Source organism: Rhinopithecus roxellana, chromosome 6 (assembly GCF_007565055.1).
Source record: "Rhinopithecus roxellana isolate Shanxi Qingling chromosome 6, ASM756505v1, whole genome shotgun sequence".
Classification (NCBI taxonomy): Eukaryota; Metazoa; Chordata; class Mammalia; order Primates; family Cercopithecidae; genus Rhinopithecus; species Rhinopithecus roxellana.
The window spans coordinates 86,117,229-86,134,760 of NC_044554.1; the positions used below are offsets into that span (position 1 = coordinate 86,117,229).

The window sequence follows — 17,532 nt, forward strand, 5'->3', positions numbered from 1 at the left end:
ATCTCTAAATTCTCACCAGGGAATGAATGCAGCATAATAGTCAACAGCTCCCATGGGTCCCAAGGCTTAAGGAACAAAGGTGAAAGGCAGGAAAGGCAGTGCCCCACAAGGCCAAAAGTTGTTGCTGCCATTTTTGAGCACTTAAAGAAAGCCACCTACTCACACGACCCTGAGGGGGAGATGCAGGGACGGGAGAAGAATGGCAGAGGAATTCACTCCCTGCCGTTACACTGTTGAGACTACAAAACCCACGTCATCATGGGACATACTGGCTTCGCTGAAATGCGCACACACTTTCCGGAGCTTCTCTTGCCCACCCCGTGTGAAATGAGGCGTCCTTAATACGTGTGATGAAGAAGCTGAAAAGGCACTAGACTTCTGAAGGTTCTGGCTTTACTTACCACTGGCGTTGAGAACGGGGATAGCAAGGCCTTCCTCTGCTGAGGGATTCGGTAGTTCTGGTAAAGGAGCATTCCATACTGGAGGGGAGAAGCCACAGTGAGTGACCGGCCCGGGAGCCCCGAGGGCTGGCATGTGACAAACGCCACAGCAGGAAAGGGCAATGTTGAGTGCAGAACAGGGAGTGATGCCCTGTACCAGCCTCCAGGAGCCTGAGTGCCGCTGACCCTGATCAATGCAGGGATTAGGGGCAATGACGCCCCTTGAAATAAAAAATCCGAGTATAGCTTTTGACTTCCCCAAAACTTACCTATTAGTAGCCTACTGTTGACCAGAAGCCTTACTGACAACATAAACAGTTAATTAACATATATTTTGTATGTTATATGTATTCTATACTGTATTTTTAATAAGGAAGCTAGAGAAAAAAATGTTAAGAAAATAATAAGAGAAAATACAATTATGGGATTGAACTGCATTTATTGATCCTGTAAGTTTACATTGTTGACATAATGAATTATCTGTGTGATGTAGAGGGCAACCGTTCAATCTCTATCAAGCAATTTAAGTTTTTCTTGTAATGTCATGACTTTTCTCTGTTCCTGGGAGCACTTCCAGTTTCACTAGTGACATTTCATATGGGTCCCATGGTGTTCCTTAAAGTTCCTGTATTGCACTACACACAACGAAAGATACTCCAGAAACATGAGCCCAGTTTTTACTACAACACGCAATTTATTGGAGAGAGGACCTGCTCATGGGGAGATAATTAGCAACACAAGGTGGGTTTTTAAAAGGGTATTTGTAACATCTGAGTTCACTGTAGCAACAGGAGGTGGCTACGAAATTATGAGAGTAATTTTATGCAGTTCTGAGGTAATCCGCATCTTTGTCTGTTCACATCTCTTGACTACAAATGGTGCCATATACAATCGGTGTTTGTGTGCATTCAGTTTTGATACATTTTAACTTTTTATAATAGATTTCTATATATAAAAAAACTCTAAGTGGAACTACACAGTTCAAATCATTCAACTTCACATTCAATATGGTGCACGCCTCAGTGCTGCTGCTACTGTTGCCCCTCAGGAGGGAAGAGCTGACTGGTTTTGGAATAAGCGGGACAGTGACAAACATAATAATAATAACATCAAGAGCAAGTAATCTTATTGAGTGCCACTATGGGTTAGGTATGTGTCTAAGTGCTTTATGTTGTTATTTCATTTAATCCTCTCCATTTTATGAGCTGTATACTATAATTATCCCCATGTTACACAGCACATAACTGAAGCACAGAAGAATGAGGCAAGCTGCCCGCAGTCACGACTTTGAACGTACATGGCCTGTTCCAGACCCAGTGCCCTCCCTAGCCGAGGCTTGCCACCTAATTGGCTCAGCAGTCTGTGCTTTCTGATCCTGGCAATTAGGACTCGGGGCCCTGCAAAGTCTTATACACATCCAGCATCCCAGCCTACATGCCCGAATCACACATTCCAACCACGTGGAGAAGAAGAGTCAGAAACAGGAAGCGAAGTCATCGAGTGGGACACCTCTTCTTTTATGGGATCTAAGCTTAGTTCTGGCTCTAGGTCTCATGGCACATACTCATTTCTAAGAAAAATATCTAGAACATGATGCAAAGGTCTAACAGAGGAACAACTGCACTCCAGCGAGAGAAGAGTGAGAACAGGTCAGGAGAAATATTTGATGAGATAATGTCAAGAACTTTCCAAAGTTGACCAAAAGACGTCAAGCTACAGATTCAGGGTGTAGGATAAATAAGCCCACTCCAAGCATATCGTGGAAAGATTGCTGAGAAACAGACACAAAGAAAATGTCAAAAACAACCAGAGGAAAACGTGCATTATTTTCACAGAAGCAATGGGCAGACAGACAGCTAATGTTTTTACATAAATTATAAGATTCAGAAGACAATGCAGTGGGAAGATGCAGAAGAGAATAACTGCTAACCTTGTATCCCATAACCAGTTAAATGTTCCTTCAAGAATGAAAGTGAAACAAAAACTGAGAAAATTTCTTAGGCCCACATGAAAAGAACTGCTAAGTTGAGGTCTCCTACCCCAGAGGGAAGAATGTGAATTCAGGAAAGATTAAAGTGCAAAGATGTAAGTGATTAAAATTAAAATTGAGTATATAAAACAGTAACAACATTATGTCTTAAGAGGTTTTATATATACAAGAATCCTTCAAAAGGGACAATGGAGCAAATGGAACGAAAGGTCCTCATGCCTGCCTGAAAGCAGTCAGTAAACGTACTACATGATAAAAGATTTTCATAAGTTCAAGGTGCATGTTAGGCTGGGTGCGGTGGCTCACGCCCGTAATCCCAGTACTTTGGGAGGCCAAGGCGGGCAGATTGCCAGGAATTTGTGACCAGCCTAGGCAACATGGCAAAACCCGGTCTCTATAAAAAATACAAAAATTAGCCAGACACGGTAGTGCATGCCTGTAGTCCCAGCTATTCAGGAGGCTGAGGTGGGAGGATGGTTTGAGCCCGGGAGGTTGAGGCTACAGTGAGATAAGCTCATGCCACTGTACTCCAGCCTGGGGGGCAGGGTGAGATCCTGACTCAAAAAAAAAAAAAAGCCAAAAACAGTGTGTTATCTAGGGTAACCACGAGAAAATAGTAAATGTACATATAAATATTGGGTTAATAGAGGGAAAAACATAAATATACTTAATAAATCTAAAAAATTAAGAGAAAATACAGGAGAGGTGGGACAACCAGGAAAAAACTGCAAATGGCAGTTTCAAATACAAATATGATGATCACACTAAATAATACAATTATTATTATTAATACAGTTATTAATAATTGTATTATAATAAATATGAGATATTCCTTAAACATAAGGACCCAGAAAGGTAGAAAAAAGACAGTCCAAGAAAAACTACGTAATGAAGCAAAGCTGAGGTAAAAAGCGTTAAATAAATTAATATGAACCAGATTAGACTCTGGGGCAAGGAGCACTGCTAGAGATAATAAAGTATATTTCATGTCTTAGAATTGACATACCAGGAAGATACAAATATTCGCAACTTTGGGCACCTAATTAACATACACATTTTATTTTATTCACGTTTGCATGTATATATCTACATCTATGGGTGTGTGTAGACAGAAGAGATTAAATGGTAATAAATAATTGTTGCAAAGTTTTAATGCTGCGTTTATTGCCTTTTCAACATCAGGTCATGTAAAACCAAAGCAACCAGTACTAGGGACTCTTGCGTGGATGAGGCAAGACCTCCCTCTTGGGGATGAATTTCTATAGCAGATTAAGAGACTTCTAGAAGACAGAAAAAGGAGGAAAGATGGTAATAAATAATTGTTGCAAAGTTTTAATGCTATTTGCATAGCTCCTATAGCATCCAAGAAATTACCTAACAAATAATGTAACAGGAAGGAATGAGACAAAAGACTATCTGCTGGTGCTATCTACTAAGAGCATCTTTCTGAAAAGCTAAGTATAGCTAGGCCAGCTTTCTCCTATGTAGACCCAAGCTATAAGATTTGTTTATTTTTTTCAAGAAAGTGTATCTGTGTGGGTAAAGATGTAAGAAGGTCCTAGGTTAATTCAAAATAACAACCCAGCTCTTCCTTTCCATGGTTGATATGAAGATGCTGTTTGTAGTAAATGGTAAAAGGGCCCTGTCAGCTTCAGTCCTCAGACCCTCTTATCCTCTAAAAGGGGATCCAGTGTCCTGTGTCCTCTTCTGGAGGAAGGCAGAGCACACACACGGGATGCCTTGTTTTAGAACGACTGTCAACATGGAGACCCTGGAGTCATAAAGAGCTGCCTCTCCACTAACTCTATCCAGGTATCATTTCTGTATAGTGGGTAATGAATCAGTGCCGACAAGACTGAAATGGCATTTCGATTGCATTACAATCCTATGGCTGTTTGAGGCAGAAACATGTCACTTGCACTCCACTTGAGATTGGCTCCGAGGCTGTCACTGCTATCTTCCTGTCAGGTCTGGCTCCCCAGCCTCCTATAAGAATAGTACTAAGACATATCCTTAATGTCTCTAGAATCTATGTATCACTGGACGCAAAGTGCTTCCCTGCAAAGTGGCAGGGACAAAAGGAATGCATTCAGAACTGACTGCAGCTTCCAGGCGGCTCTAGGGAGGGCAGCAAAGCATGGTAGTGAGGAAAGGGGTTCTGGGGCCAGAATGTCAGGGCTCTGACCCGGCTCTGCCACATCGCAGCAGCCACAGCTTGGGCCTCAGTTTTGTCATCCACATAATGATGATGATAATATGCATGTCACTGAGCTGTCACAAACAGTAAAGTGATAAAGAATGCCTGGCCCATAGCAAATGCTCAAAAAAATCTTAATATTATATAACACATTATTGTTAACACTGACAACAATAAAGTCAGTTCGTTTTGCATTAGTCACTCTGCCCACATCCTTTCCTGTGGCTCGTTATGTTAGTGCAACAAAGGAGAGACACCCAAGAAACAGTGGTTAAGAACCTACTACCTGGATTTATTAGGTATTACCCAAAGCAACAGAATTCATAGCTTCTTGGAGTATACTACCACTTTCCTTTTTCCTTTTTTTTTTTTTTTTTTTTTTTTGCCTTTTCCAAAACAGATCATTCATTTGCAGATTAAAATTTCAACTATATACAGACACCTTTAAAAGATCACCTGTGGCCGCTGCCCCCTGTCTGCACAGCTGCCTCTCCTATCTCCTCTCCCTACTAAGCAACCTCTTTCTTCTCTCCTGCAGTCTCACAGAATGTTCACGAGCATACCATCAAATACAAATATTCTAATTTTTCCTGTTCCCTTCACACAAATGTAGCATTCTCTCTATATACTGTTCTGTATTTTGCTTTTTAATTGTTAGTAATTTTTCCACAACAGAACACAAAGAGCAATCTCATTCCTTCTGGAGGTCCATGCAGAAGACTGCCCTCGATGGATATTATGTCACCTGTGTGACCAGTTCCCACTGGTGACCCTTACACACTGAAAACTGGCTTATAACAGGAGTGGTCTATGATCTATGATGTATTAACATGGACATTTCCTCTTCCATTATGAATTCATAAAATTTTGGTTTTCATAATTCTTTTTGTTATCAGTGGAAACATAAAATAAGGTTCTGGGAGAGAGACACAGGAAGCCAATCTGTGGAGCTTTTGGTCTGGGCCCCAGCCTCCTATAAAATGGCACTAGGATGTATCCTTAATGTCTCTGGAATCTGTGGATTACTGGGTGCAAAGTGCTACCTGCCAAATGGCCACAACAACAGGACTACATTCAGAATTGGATCTGCAGCACCTCCAGGAAAGTTTTGAGCTATGCTTCCTTCAGCTCCTCCATCTCCTTAATTGACTCCACCTTCAGTCTCTGAACCAGATAAAAGGCCACTACAGTTCAATGAAGGCTGGGAGTTTTTGTAAAGTAATCCCTAGACCATCGTATCCATCGGCTCCAAATGAACATCTCCTATGGAGACCCCTGGACTTTAGCCAACCAAGCTCATCTGGGCCAGCTAACTTGCAACTCACAAGGACTCTGCAGACTTAATTCCAGACATGTGGGATATGGTATGTGTGCACAGGAACACTGTGGGAAATCCAAAGTGATTACAATAAACAGTCATATGAAATCACTCTGGCAATTAGCATGAAATTGCTGTCAAGGGCATTACTCCATATGCAGTTCCACGTGATACATTTCCTTTAGAACTTACAGTCAGGAGGTATTGTCTCCGCTGAGGAGCTACAGTGAGCTGTGTAATTCATCATGTTTACTTCATGGTCCTGGCTTTTTGGGAACCTGAGAGTTGGTTCAGTCGTGAAAATAATTAACACCTCATGTACTATTTCCTTTCTCCCTGGTTCTGATTTTTCAAATCCTATTCTTCTAATCCAGTGGTCTCAACCAGGGGCAATTCCCCACCCTCTGGCTCCAGGGCACATTTGGCAACATTTAGAGACATTTTTGGTCGTCTCAACTGGCCAGGCCTGAGACTGGCATCTAGCAGGCAGAGACCAGGTATGCCACACAGCTAAGTGGCCTGCAATGCTTGGGTGTCCCCCAGACCTCCAACAAAGAATTATTCCACCCAAAGTGTCAGTAAGTACTGAGTCTGGAAAACCTAGCTCTAACCTGTTTAATATTAGGCCCTCTGTTAAAAACTCCTGAGATCTTGTTTAGAAAGATGCTTAACTACATTTGATAAATAAAATATTGTGACAAAACAGCAGAAAAGTTACGAGCATTTTCCTGCCAGAACAGACACAGTATTGTGCCTATCATGGACTGGCCCCAGGCTGTGTACCACTTAGCTGAGTAATAAGCCATCCTTTGGGGACTTCAGAGGAGACAGAAAAACGAACTAGCACAAGACAACGTAAGGTGGTTAGCACAACAGGACAAAGAGGAAGAGGCCTCTAACTCTGTCGAGGGACTGGATTTTATGGGAGGAGAACCTGCCTTCTGACTTTGTCTATTCTGGCAGGTCCAGAGGCCAATTTTTCACGAAGAGATGTGCACTCAACACAAACTGCAAGATGTCACATACCTTCAGGAGTCTGAACGCTGTCATCCAGCATGTCCTGGTTTGCTCATCCTCTGCACAGAGCAATCTCAGCTCTTTCGTTTCATTCCTGACTTTGTTTGGCTGCAGGAGGTAAAAGAAAGTTCTGTTAGTGTTACACAGGAAGTCAGAAACAGCTTCTGTCAAGGCAGGGCTGCATCTGACACAAACCAGAGACAACCAGCTGGAGATCCCCCTAGCAAGGAGCACAGCAGATGCACACACACCTGTGTGTTAAGTGTTCATTCATCCACCTTCCTGACAAGTCTTTATTAAGTGCCTATCATGGACTGACCCCAGGTTGTGTACCACTTAGCTAAACAATAAGCCATCCTTCGGGAACTTCAGAGAAGACAGAAAAACAAAGCAGCACAAGACAACGTAACATGGTTAGCACAACAGGACAAAGAGGAAGAGGCCTCTCTGTCGGGGGACTGGATTCTATGGGAGGAGAACCTGCCTTCTGACTTACAGAAGGAGAGATCTTAAAGTTGCCCCCAGGCCACTGAGAGGAGGGGTGGCTGCAGAGCGTAGCCAAGAGGGGAAACCCCTGAGGAGCTCAGGGATTCTGATGTCTGAGCAGTCCAAAGATCAGACCCCAAGTAGAAGGTCCAGAGAGGGAGACTGATGTTGGCTCTGGAGAAGGAGACAGAAGGGGAAGAAGGCACCCCGAGGCAGGTGCAGGCACCATGGGGAGAAGACAGGTGCCCCTCCAGAGGCAGGGCCCTTTGGTGAGGGAGGAGAATTGTTGCAGGGATAAACTGACCTGCATCTCCACAGGAACCCCCTGACCTCAGACTCAAGAAACAATGCTGGACACGGCCCCAGCTCTCCCTCTCAAGAATCTAGAGGGGTTGAGGGACAGGTGTGACTACCCTGTGCTCGGTTGGTGCTATGAGAGAAGCAAGCAGAGACTGCGTCTGCAGACATGCAAGCGTGGCTGGTGTGGGCTGGTGGGAAGGGAGCGTGCCAGCTGCTGCTCATACCTCCAGCCCCGCCTGAGGCTGCCTTGGGCCTCTAGCTGGTGTGAATTAGACGCCTATTACTTACAACGGAAAGAGTATTCCCTGAGCAAGGTATGAAGTGATATTTTGGAAAGAAATTTTCTCCTAAGGAGGGGCTGCCTGTGTTCTGTGTTCTTGGGATGCGGCTTGGGCTATGGCTCGTAAGTCAGCCTACGGCGCAAACTCCAAGCACAACTATTCACTGGCTACTGGATGTGGGCAATGTGGCCAACTTCCTATCCCACAAGGGGCTATGAAGATTAAATAAGATAATGGATGTAAAACTGTTAGTGGAACATCTCATGCACAGTAAGCATTCAGTAAATATCATCTACCATTATGATTATTAATACCATCACAACCTCATCAGGGGAAGAGGAGTGGGCTCTGCCCACAGGTGTGTGCACATGTGTATGTGTGTCTATGTACATGTGTGGATAATGTATGTGTATGCACACAGGTGTATATCTATACATGTATGTATGCACGTGTGGTATGTGCATGTAGATGTGTGTGCACGTGTGTGTGTGCATGCAGAGGGTGGGCAGCATTGTGTCCATTCCTATCTGACTGTCCCCACAGCCAGAGGCCCACACAGAAGCCATCAGCTCACTCAGTACCATGCAGGCAACCCAGGTGACAGGCTGGGGGTCCCCTCCCTTGCCCTGCCTCCCCTTCCAGCTACTAGTACTGGGCTACAGCCACAGCCCACTCTTTGAAGCCAAAAGCCACCCTCCCTAAAACACTGAGCCCACTGGCCACACTGTATATCCCTGTTTGCTTGTCCTTGAGCTTCTGAGCTACTCAAGGACTGACAGCAGCAAGTGTATACAAAAGATGTTTTTACAGGAATGGAGAAATCCAGTGTGAAACTATGTTTCTGTTGATGACAACAGAAGCAACAATCATGTGCTGGGCAAGAGAAGTAGTCAGTTTCCGGTGGGCTGCTGAGCATGCGTGCCATCTGTGGACAGCTCGGGGGTACCTTTATGCAGAGCCCGTGGTCTGTAGGGGCGCTGTACTGCTTCCTGCCGGCGATCAGGGAGAAGATGTTGCTGTCCTCCAGGTCGGCCAGCAGCTGCAGGTGTCTGGGTTCCTGTGACAACAATGGCCAGGTTAAAGTCTCAAGCCCAGCAAAGGGCAAATGTGTTCACCTCCGGTAGACAGAGGGCAGTCTCTGCACACTTATAAGCACTTTCCCCGATGACACTTTACATATTACATATGATTATCACATGAGGTGTAATAAGTGCTAAACTAAAACCAAATTCACCCAGTCTCACCCAAAACACCCACTTCCCCAGTTCTCAGACACACAAGACTGTTGGAACGTATTTGATACTTCTGCCAAATCAAAGCCCCATGACCAGATATTCAAGATAAAAAGCAGAAGAAAGAAAATCTATAACTCAAAGGTCAGAGTTAAGAGCACAGGGCCTATCTGCCTTTGGTTTGCTGTGCATCCAGAGTCCAAACGTACCCTGGGTTTTCCCACTGGTAGCTTGTCCCACCCCTCCTCCTCAACTCTCCAGCCCAGCTCTGTTTCCTGCTCTAGGAAATAATCTCCTGACTTCAGCACACACGAGGATGCTGAGTGAGCCACACAGCACAGCTGGGAGGTCAGGACGCTACCATGCCTTGTGTCAGACCAAAGCCTCTCTCTGCAGATGACCCCCCTTCTCTCTGGCCCATGCGTCGGCAGCTGCTGACTTCCCAGAGTTGGCCTGATGCTCAACACCTGTGCCAGGGTCCCGCCAGCTCCCTTTCCCCTTTGCTGGCCAGAGTGAAAGAGACTGTAGCCCTCAGATGGTAAGTGCTCAGCCACGCTGAACGGACATGGCTCCTGCCACAGGATGTGTGTGGACAGCACGAGAAGAGAGCAGGCAAGAGTGTACATGGGAGTGAAGGAGGCCTAAGCCCTCAATGCTACCGGCTGTCTTTTGAGGGCCTGCAGCTGTTTTCCATCTCCCACCTTCTTCTCACTGCGATACATGCAAACCTGCAATTTATTTCATAAAATATCTGATACATAAAGTTACACTGGCATTAGGGTGGCAATAATCTATCAAACATCTTTATAGCTAGCTTAAATCCCAACTTATGAGAACTAGGCCAGTCTCTGAAGTGATGGGGCAGCCAGGGGGGTCTGCTACCAACCCACAGTGGGGGTGGGGCTGGGCAGGTGGGGTTCTTAGGTATGTATTATTTATTAACTAGTTTCTGAGGGAGACCAGGAAACCTGTGACGACTCCAAGTTTACCTGTTGCACAATTAGCTTATTAAGAAGTTGTACTGAGCTTGGAGGAGTCTAAGGTGCATGTAAAAATGAAGCCCAGGTTCACTCTGTGGACTCCCGCGGGCAGTGACTGGGGCAGAATCAGGGCTGGTGGTGGCAAGTTTTAAAGCTCACCTTTGAAGTTCCCTTGGTGGAGCAATAAAGGCCAGATCTCCGTAAACACACATACAGCTTTTTCCATGATTTCTTTCCCAGCTCTTTCACATGCAAAAACCCTTGAATTTCAGGACAGCTACTGGAGTTCAGAAAATTCTGTTGAAGAACAAATTTTAAAAATTACATAATGCTAATCTAAAATAATTAAAGCAGACATGTTATTAGCATAACTGACATTTTCTGAATTATTAAAAGACTCCTTTTTTTGATCAAACTGAGAGTGTTCTCCTTTCCAAAGTCTTAAAATCCCATCTCAATTGGTGTTGCATAGAACATAATTTGTATTTAAACACACGCAAGCAAATGGACCTTTCTTTTTTTTTGAGACGGGGTCTCGCTCTGTCACCCAGGCTGGAATGCAGTGGCCGGGTCTCAGCTCACTGCAAGCTCCGCCTCCCGGGTTTACACCATTCTCCTGCCTCAGCCTCTCGAATAGCTGGGACTACAGGCGCCCGCCACCTCGCCCAGCTAGTTTTTTGTATTTTTTAGTAGAGACGAGGTTTCACCGTGTTCGCCAGGATGACAAATGGACCTTTCTAACACTGGTGATAACACGAGTCACGAATTTCCCTATAAGAGAGTGCACTGAAGGATCCAGTCTGATATCAGACTGAGGGCAAGAGCAAGTGCCACGACTGAGTGATTGGGGCTCTGGGGACTGAGAGTGAGCATGTAGTGGCCACTTCTACCCAGGCACCCCTCCAGTCAAGGGTCACATAAAAGGTGTCATTTGTTTGCAAGTGATGCACCCAGGTGCAGGACATCCTGGTGATGTCTCCCTGTTCCAGCTAACTCTTCCCACAGGCAGCCTTAAGAATAAAGCCTTTATCAAAAAAAACAAACAAAAAAAAAAAAAAAAAAAAGAGAAGAAACTATGCTTTTCATCAAAGGGAAGACAGGCCGAGGGCCAGGTCACGGAGCAAAGTTGGGGAGGTGACGTTGGCAGGTCCTGCTACTAGACTGGGAGGGGACAAAGCTCTTTTCCCCCAGGTGGGAAAGGCACATCAGACAGAGCCCTAGTGCACCTGGGTCAGTCCTTCCTGAGTCTCAAGAGATCACGGCACATCTTCACAAAGCACATGAGTCCTCCCAAAGTCAAGGCAAGTTAAAACAGAATGTGCCATTTCACTGTTCACTGTGTATAGGTGGTACCTTAGCGCTGACACCTCTCACCAGAGCAGACACATGCTATGGTCAGAAGGGCTTCTGAAGACACCATCAGAACGGAGCTCTGAAGCTCTTATCTTTTAGATGCTGAAACAAATTTGGTGATAACAACATAGCAAAAGAAGGGCTTACGAGCAGAATTCTGTAGGAACTAAATTTTAGTAGTTTCTCTTACATGTAATAGGTCACTGGATATTGTTGGTGGCCTTAGGAAATGGCTCATTCTCTCACTTTTGACATGTACACAGGCACATTTTTAGGGTGTAGCTGTAACATTCCCATTCCCCACTCTCAGCTTCCCTGGAGGAGCGTGTGTGACAGCTGGGCACAGAGGCCTTGGTGGCTCCCTCCACTGGAAGAGGAGGTGGGGAGAGACCAGATTTCCTTAGAACAGACTTTAGGATAATTAAAGCAGGTTTCTTTATTTGTAATGTACGGCGAGTTACTTGTAAAAGCCTGTTGCGGTGACCCGATCATCTTTTAGTAGAGACTCAGCGCTTCTGCGGAGACCTCCAAGCAGCTGGGCGATGGCCTGACCTGGGACGTCTGCTCAGAAAGGAGCTGGGGAGCCCTGAAACGGGTTTCTCCATGCACCCCACGGCCCACACTCAGCAGCGGCATCACTGGACTCTTCTAAGTCAGAGCAAGGGCATTCTGTGTGTAAGTGCCTGTTTGGTTTAGAACGAATCCAGCTACACACAGATTTTCCAAGTAAACTTTTTAAATTTCTGGTTACTCTAAACCCCCTTAAGAGCCAAGGTTATAAACGATGAAAGATGCAATCTCTTCAGGTTTTTTAAATGTTGCCATTCAGTTCCAAGAGGATTTCTATTTAGAAAGTCTATTTCAGCAGAGGTCTATTTTGGCCCAGTACCTGCAAAAGCTGGGTTTGACTGCCATTTGACTGCTGGCACCAAGTAACCATCTGTTCTGGGAAGAAATTCTAAGAAAATGGGAAAAAACAAATACGTGAAGGGTTAGCTCCAAAGTAAGGGAAGGTATGTCATATAGATATGTCAATTTTAAAACTATTCCTACCAATATAATTATGTACAACTGTATTTAAAATGGCGGTCCTTTTTATTCTCCTATCACACAGAAGAAACAGCTCCTTCAAAAGGTTATATTTCATTTCCTGAAATGTTGGTTACGAGTATGGAATACTACCTATGTTTACTAAGGGATGCATGTCTCACAGCATGTTCCATGGCAAAGAGTGATGCCAGCACCCCAGCCCAGTGGCACAAGTGCACAGAGCGAGATAAAGAATTCCTGAAACTAAAAGGTGAGCCCAGTCACGAGAAAACCCTTTTCTGCTGCATTCCCAAAAACAGTCTTCAAATTTCTGACTCTGGAATAAAAAAGCAGCTAAATTATCAGAGTCAGAAATGACCCTGGGTCTTCTCCCCAGCTGACACAGCTCTGCCCCATGACTCAGGATGACAGGAAGTACCCCAGGAGCCAGGAGGTGCCCTCCCTATCCTGGCCTCTCACAGGACAAGTGCCTTCTTTCCCAAAGAAAGAAAACAGAAGAGAGATCAAGGTGACCAGCTCAAGCCACCACCAATCGCACTGATTTCTCTAGTTATTCTTCCACGTATGATCGCAAAATGTATTTGCTATGTGCAGAGAATAATGAGTTTTTCTTCTGCTAAGTGTTTGATCAGTGTAACTGAGAACTTTCAAAATAACAGAAAACACCCAGTCTCCCCCAGCTCCTGTCTTAGACACTAACCCCCTTTACATTGTGTCTATTTGAAGAAGGAGACCTCTATCTTCAGCCAGTCCCAGGCACATTTAGTGAAGCACGAGACTGGGTTTCAAGCAAGGATTGCTTCATTAAACTGCAACTCTGACTCTCAAACCCATATGCTACGTCATGCCTCTCAGTCACTTTCTAATCTGATACTATGAAACCCAAGTATAAACTTCAAGATGCCAAGAGTCCCAAACCCCAAACCTGAAGATGTAAGACTCACCATGGGATTTTTAAAGAACTCGTATTTTGCATAATTCTTCCTGAATAGAAATTTACTCTCATTGGCCATGGTACTCTCCACTTGGACCACCAGCTCATGGTCTTCCAAGCACCTCTCTGCAGGGCAAAGTATCACATGTGAGATGCAACAGGTGGGAAATTCATGGTAGCTTTATAACCAAATGCAAGATTTGTTCAACTTTCTATTCTTTAAACATAATGAATAGAGACGAGGTCAGGAAGGAAAGTAAATTTAAATCTCTCTTTTATGCACTACCAAATTCCTAAGAGGTCTTAAGATACACAGCATGAGGAATTCAGGTCAATACTTATTTTTATATACTTCTTTTGAATTTGGCATCAACCAGATGTTAAGGAATGAGTCCATAATACTCTCAGCAAATGATTTTGCCCTTAAATTAATAAATTTCAATTCTTGTAAAGAAAAGACTATAACAAGAAACAAAGGAAAAAGAACTTGAAAGAGGTGGATGACCAAAGAGGGCACAAAGATAGAAGCTTTTTTTTTTTGAGATGGAGTCTCGCTGTGTCGCCCAGGCTGGAGTGCAGTGGCACAATCTCGGCTCACTGCAAGCTCTGCCTCCCGGGTTCACGCCATTCTCCTGCCTCAGCCTCCCGAGTAGCTGGGACTACAGGTGCCTGCCACTACGCCCAGCCAATTTTTCTGTATTTTCAGTAGAGACGGGGTTTCACCATGCTAGCCAGGACAGTCTCAATCTCCTGACCTCGTGATCTGCCCGCCTTGGCCTCCCAAAGTGCTGGGATTACAGGCGTGAGCCACCGTGCCCGGCCAAGACGGAAGCTTTCTAATGACATCAAACTTGGTTGTCAGAAACGATGGTGCTGTGTACTGTGGGAGGGGTCGTGATGCACAGCAAGACTGTACGTACACACTCATCTTTCATGCTGAAGCCTGCACGCACCACATCATGGAATAGTTCTTGTCAAATGAATTACATGTGAAGGCAGGGAAGAAAACACACTCCATCCTCCAGCACCCGCTGCGGACACGTACACACGCACGCATGCACGTACGCACACGCCTCCTTCACAGCATCTTCCATAGCAGCACCATCCCCCAGAAAGGGAAAAGTCGCTTCCCTCACTGTGTGAACACAGTGGTTCCAGGTGCAGCGGGAAGAACTCAGCATACTCTAGAACAGCGTGTGCCTCGAGAAGCCGCACTGCTCCCTTTCATGACAGCTACGTCCCTTCCCAGGCACCTCATCAGAAACTGTCACAGGACGGTGGTGGCCATGGGAAACTAACCTTATTAAATCATGGAATAAACAAGAAGAACAAATGTACAGCAGGGTCAAAGTGTGAACTGATGCCAAAACGGTACAGATTAACATGCTATGGAATTGACAATAGGGCAGTTCTGTCGTCCTAAGACCCTACCCTCCTCTCCTGCAGCCAGACCGGAATCTTGAGGAAAGTTTCATCTTGGAAGGAAGGAATGAAGTTAAAGGCAAAAGCATTTCTGAGTCAAAGTGATCTAAGAATGCAGAAAAGACTTTCCGTCTACAAAGAACAACGGTCGCCATGGGCACGCATCTCATATGGGCCCCGACTGGCATGCAGAAGCAAATTCTGGAGCTGATTCGTGCTCGGTCCTGGTTTTGACATTACAAGGAAAGGATTCCTTGGTAAAAACACATTTAAAGCCAGAGTTTGTGAAGGAAAGGAATTTTCTCCCCCTGGCTGCCAGAAAGCTCAGACTTGGCACCACCAGCAAGTGTGGAGCAGTTCCCATTTGTCCCTGTCTGGGAGGGAATGCTGCTAGCAACATGTGAACCAATACATGGCCCTCATGTCTCCCCATGGTAGAAAAAGAGAGAAACCAAGAACATGCAACAAAAACTGTTAGGTTTGCTTTCCAAAAAGAGGTTCATTCATCGAAAATGGATTTTCCAGAAGGAAAACAAATCAATGACTTCTGTTGAAACGTTTATTCAGAGAAAAATGTCTTTCTGTAGTTACAGGAAAAAACAAAAACAAAAATCCAAAACCAAAACCAACAATCTAATAAATTGATGATGGTTGATTTACAGAACTAAAAATTTTTATCAGGCAAAATAAGGAGAAATAAAAATGGGAGGTGACAGCTACCTAAGTGAGGAGAATATGTCTGTTTCCAAAGCAAAGGGCATTTTGTCTCCAAAGAACCCTGAGGAGAGCCAAAGAGGATGCTTGGGGGCAGCCACCAGGCCTAAAGGGCGTGGCCAAACCCATGCAGGCGCCCATCCTTGCGGACAATACTTCCCTGTCTCCCTGTGCTTCCCCTGGAAAGATCGTGGGAAAGCTGCACACGGCAGTGCAAACACACACGGGGATGTGTCCCTGGCGGTCAGATCCAGGTGGACAGGTGAGGGCTTGGTGCCCTGGCAAAGGGGGGCCCAGGAACTCGGGATAACCGGTGGGCTGTGAAACCGACTGTATCCTGAAAGGAGTATGCTTTGGTGACTCCAGAGGGCGCCTACCATCCCCAGAGGTGGGTCCCAAGACAAACAAAACATCAACTCCCTTTTCCTCATTCACAGCAGGTCAGCGAACACAATGTGGCAGGTGACCCCTTTCTCAGAGATGCAGAGCTGTGCAGCCTCCAGATGCAGCTGAGTGCCCCGGCACAAATGCTCCGGGCACCAGTGTTCCAGTCGGCTGTTGACTGCGCAACATCTGTTCAAAGATCTTCCCTCCAGTTTTAATTTTCTCCGTGATTTAAAGACATGTATTTTCAAATGACCTTGCATGATTATAAACAATCACATCACTATCTATAAACTGCATATGATTACAATGGCCCTAAGTTAAATGGGAACACTACTTTTCATGATAATATTCCCAAAGTAATTTCAAGAAATGGAAAAGGCAAAAATTCTTTGAAGTACATTTGTCTTTTTCAAATTTCTGAAACTAAGGCTGGCATTACTCTACTCCTCAAGAAAGAATATTTAAATATCAAGACAACTCAAAAAAGAGAATCTTACTTCCTTGCCTTAACCCTTGCAGCTAAAGTGTGACTCCTCAGCAGAAACCTGTGCAGCCACTTGGCAGTGGAGGGGCCATGGCAGAGCCGGTGCACAGAGGACGTGCACCCCACTGTCTCGGCCTCACACTGAGCTGTGGCCCTTGAGCCACTCCCTGCCCATCATTCCTCAGCACAGCCCACCCAAGGGAAAGAAAAGAGCTGTCAGCAAGCTCAGGGCTTTCCCAGGCTAAGAAACTGTCAACAGAGTAATCAGTGAGATAGCCCTGACATGTGGATAAGGCCGTAAGTGGACTTCTATTTATATATTTTAGTGGGGGAAAGGACATCTTTTGTTGCTTTTCACACGTAAAAGGGAGAGAGGGACATAAAACCAGCCTGCAAAAGGCCCCCTCTACTCAGCAAGGGTCAACGGGCGCCGGCTGTTTCTCCCTCCACACCTTTCTGCATGTCCAGCTGTCAGCATCCAAAAGCGTGGCAGCCACAGCACCTCCAGAGTTACTGCCACAGCATTTCTCATCTGACCAGGAACAAGCACAAAGCTGTAAACAGCCTGAAAAGGACTTGTTGCTCTTCCTTTCTCAACCTAATTCTCAGGACAACAAAATTCCTCAAATCCTTGACATTTGTAGGATCTGGCGGAAACCCTCTTCTCTTTACTGTGTTCTCTGTGTAAGTTCCAGCCTCTCCCAGATTATCTGGCCTTAGTATGCCTGATGTCTACAGTTACTTGGGGCCTGGGTGCAAGAGCCCCAGGCATGGGGTGCCCCCCACATTCCCAGGGATGGGTTTATCTGCAATCCCATTTTCAAGTTCAGGGGGCATCAAGATACTAGTTTTGTATGTTTAAATTTGTATTTTTCAACATTCCCTTCATCTTTTATTTTTGAGGCAGGGTCTTGTTCTGTCAACCAGCTGGAATGCAGTGATGCAAA

The 17,532-nt window shown here is 45.1% G+C and overlaps 1 protein-coding gene across 6 annotated transcripts in view; it reads right to left on the bottom strand.

Annotated features, from left to right (window-relative positions):
- The window catches only part of GRB10 (growth factor receptor bound protein 10), a 202,107-nt gene that overhangs the window by 15,838 nt on the left and 168,737 nt on the right, over window positions 1–17,532 (bottom strand). For all 6 annotated transcript variants that reach the window (XM_030932472.1, XM_030932473.1, XM_030932470.1 and 3 more), the window contains 6 exons: window positions 13,589–13,704; window positions 12,484–12,552; window positions 10,401–10,538; window positions 8,976–9,086; window positions 6,972–7,070; window positions 402–479 (listed from right to left, as the gene is read on the bottom strand). In XM_030932472.1, the coding sequence (XP_030788332.1) occupies window positions 402–479; window positions 6,972–7,070; window positions 8,976–9,086; window positions 10,401–10,538; window positions 12,484–12,552; window positions 13,589–13,704 (611 nt within the window). The remainder of the gene's footprint in view (window positions 1–401; window positions 480–6,971; window positions 7,071–8,975; window positions 9,087–10,400; window positions 10,539–12,483; window positions 12,553–13,588; window positions 13,705–17,532) is intronic.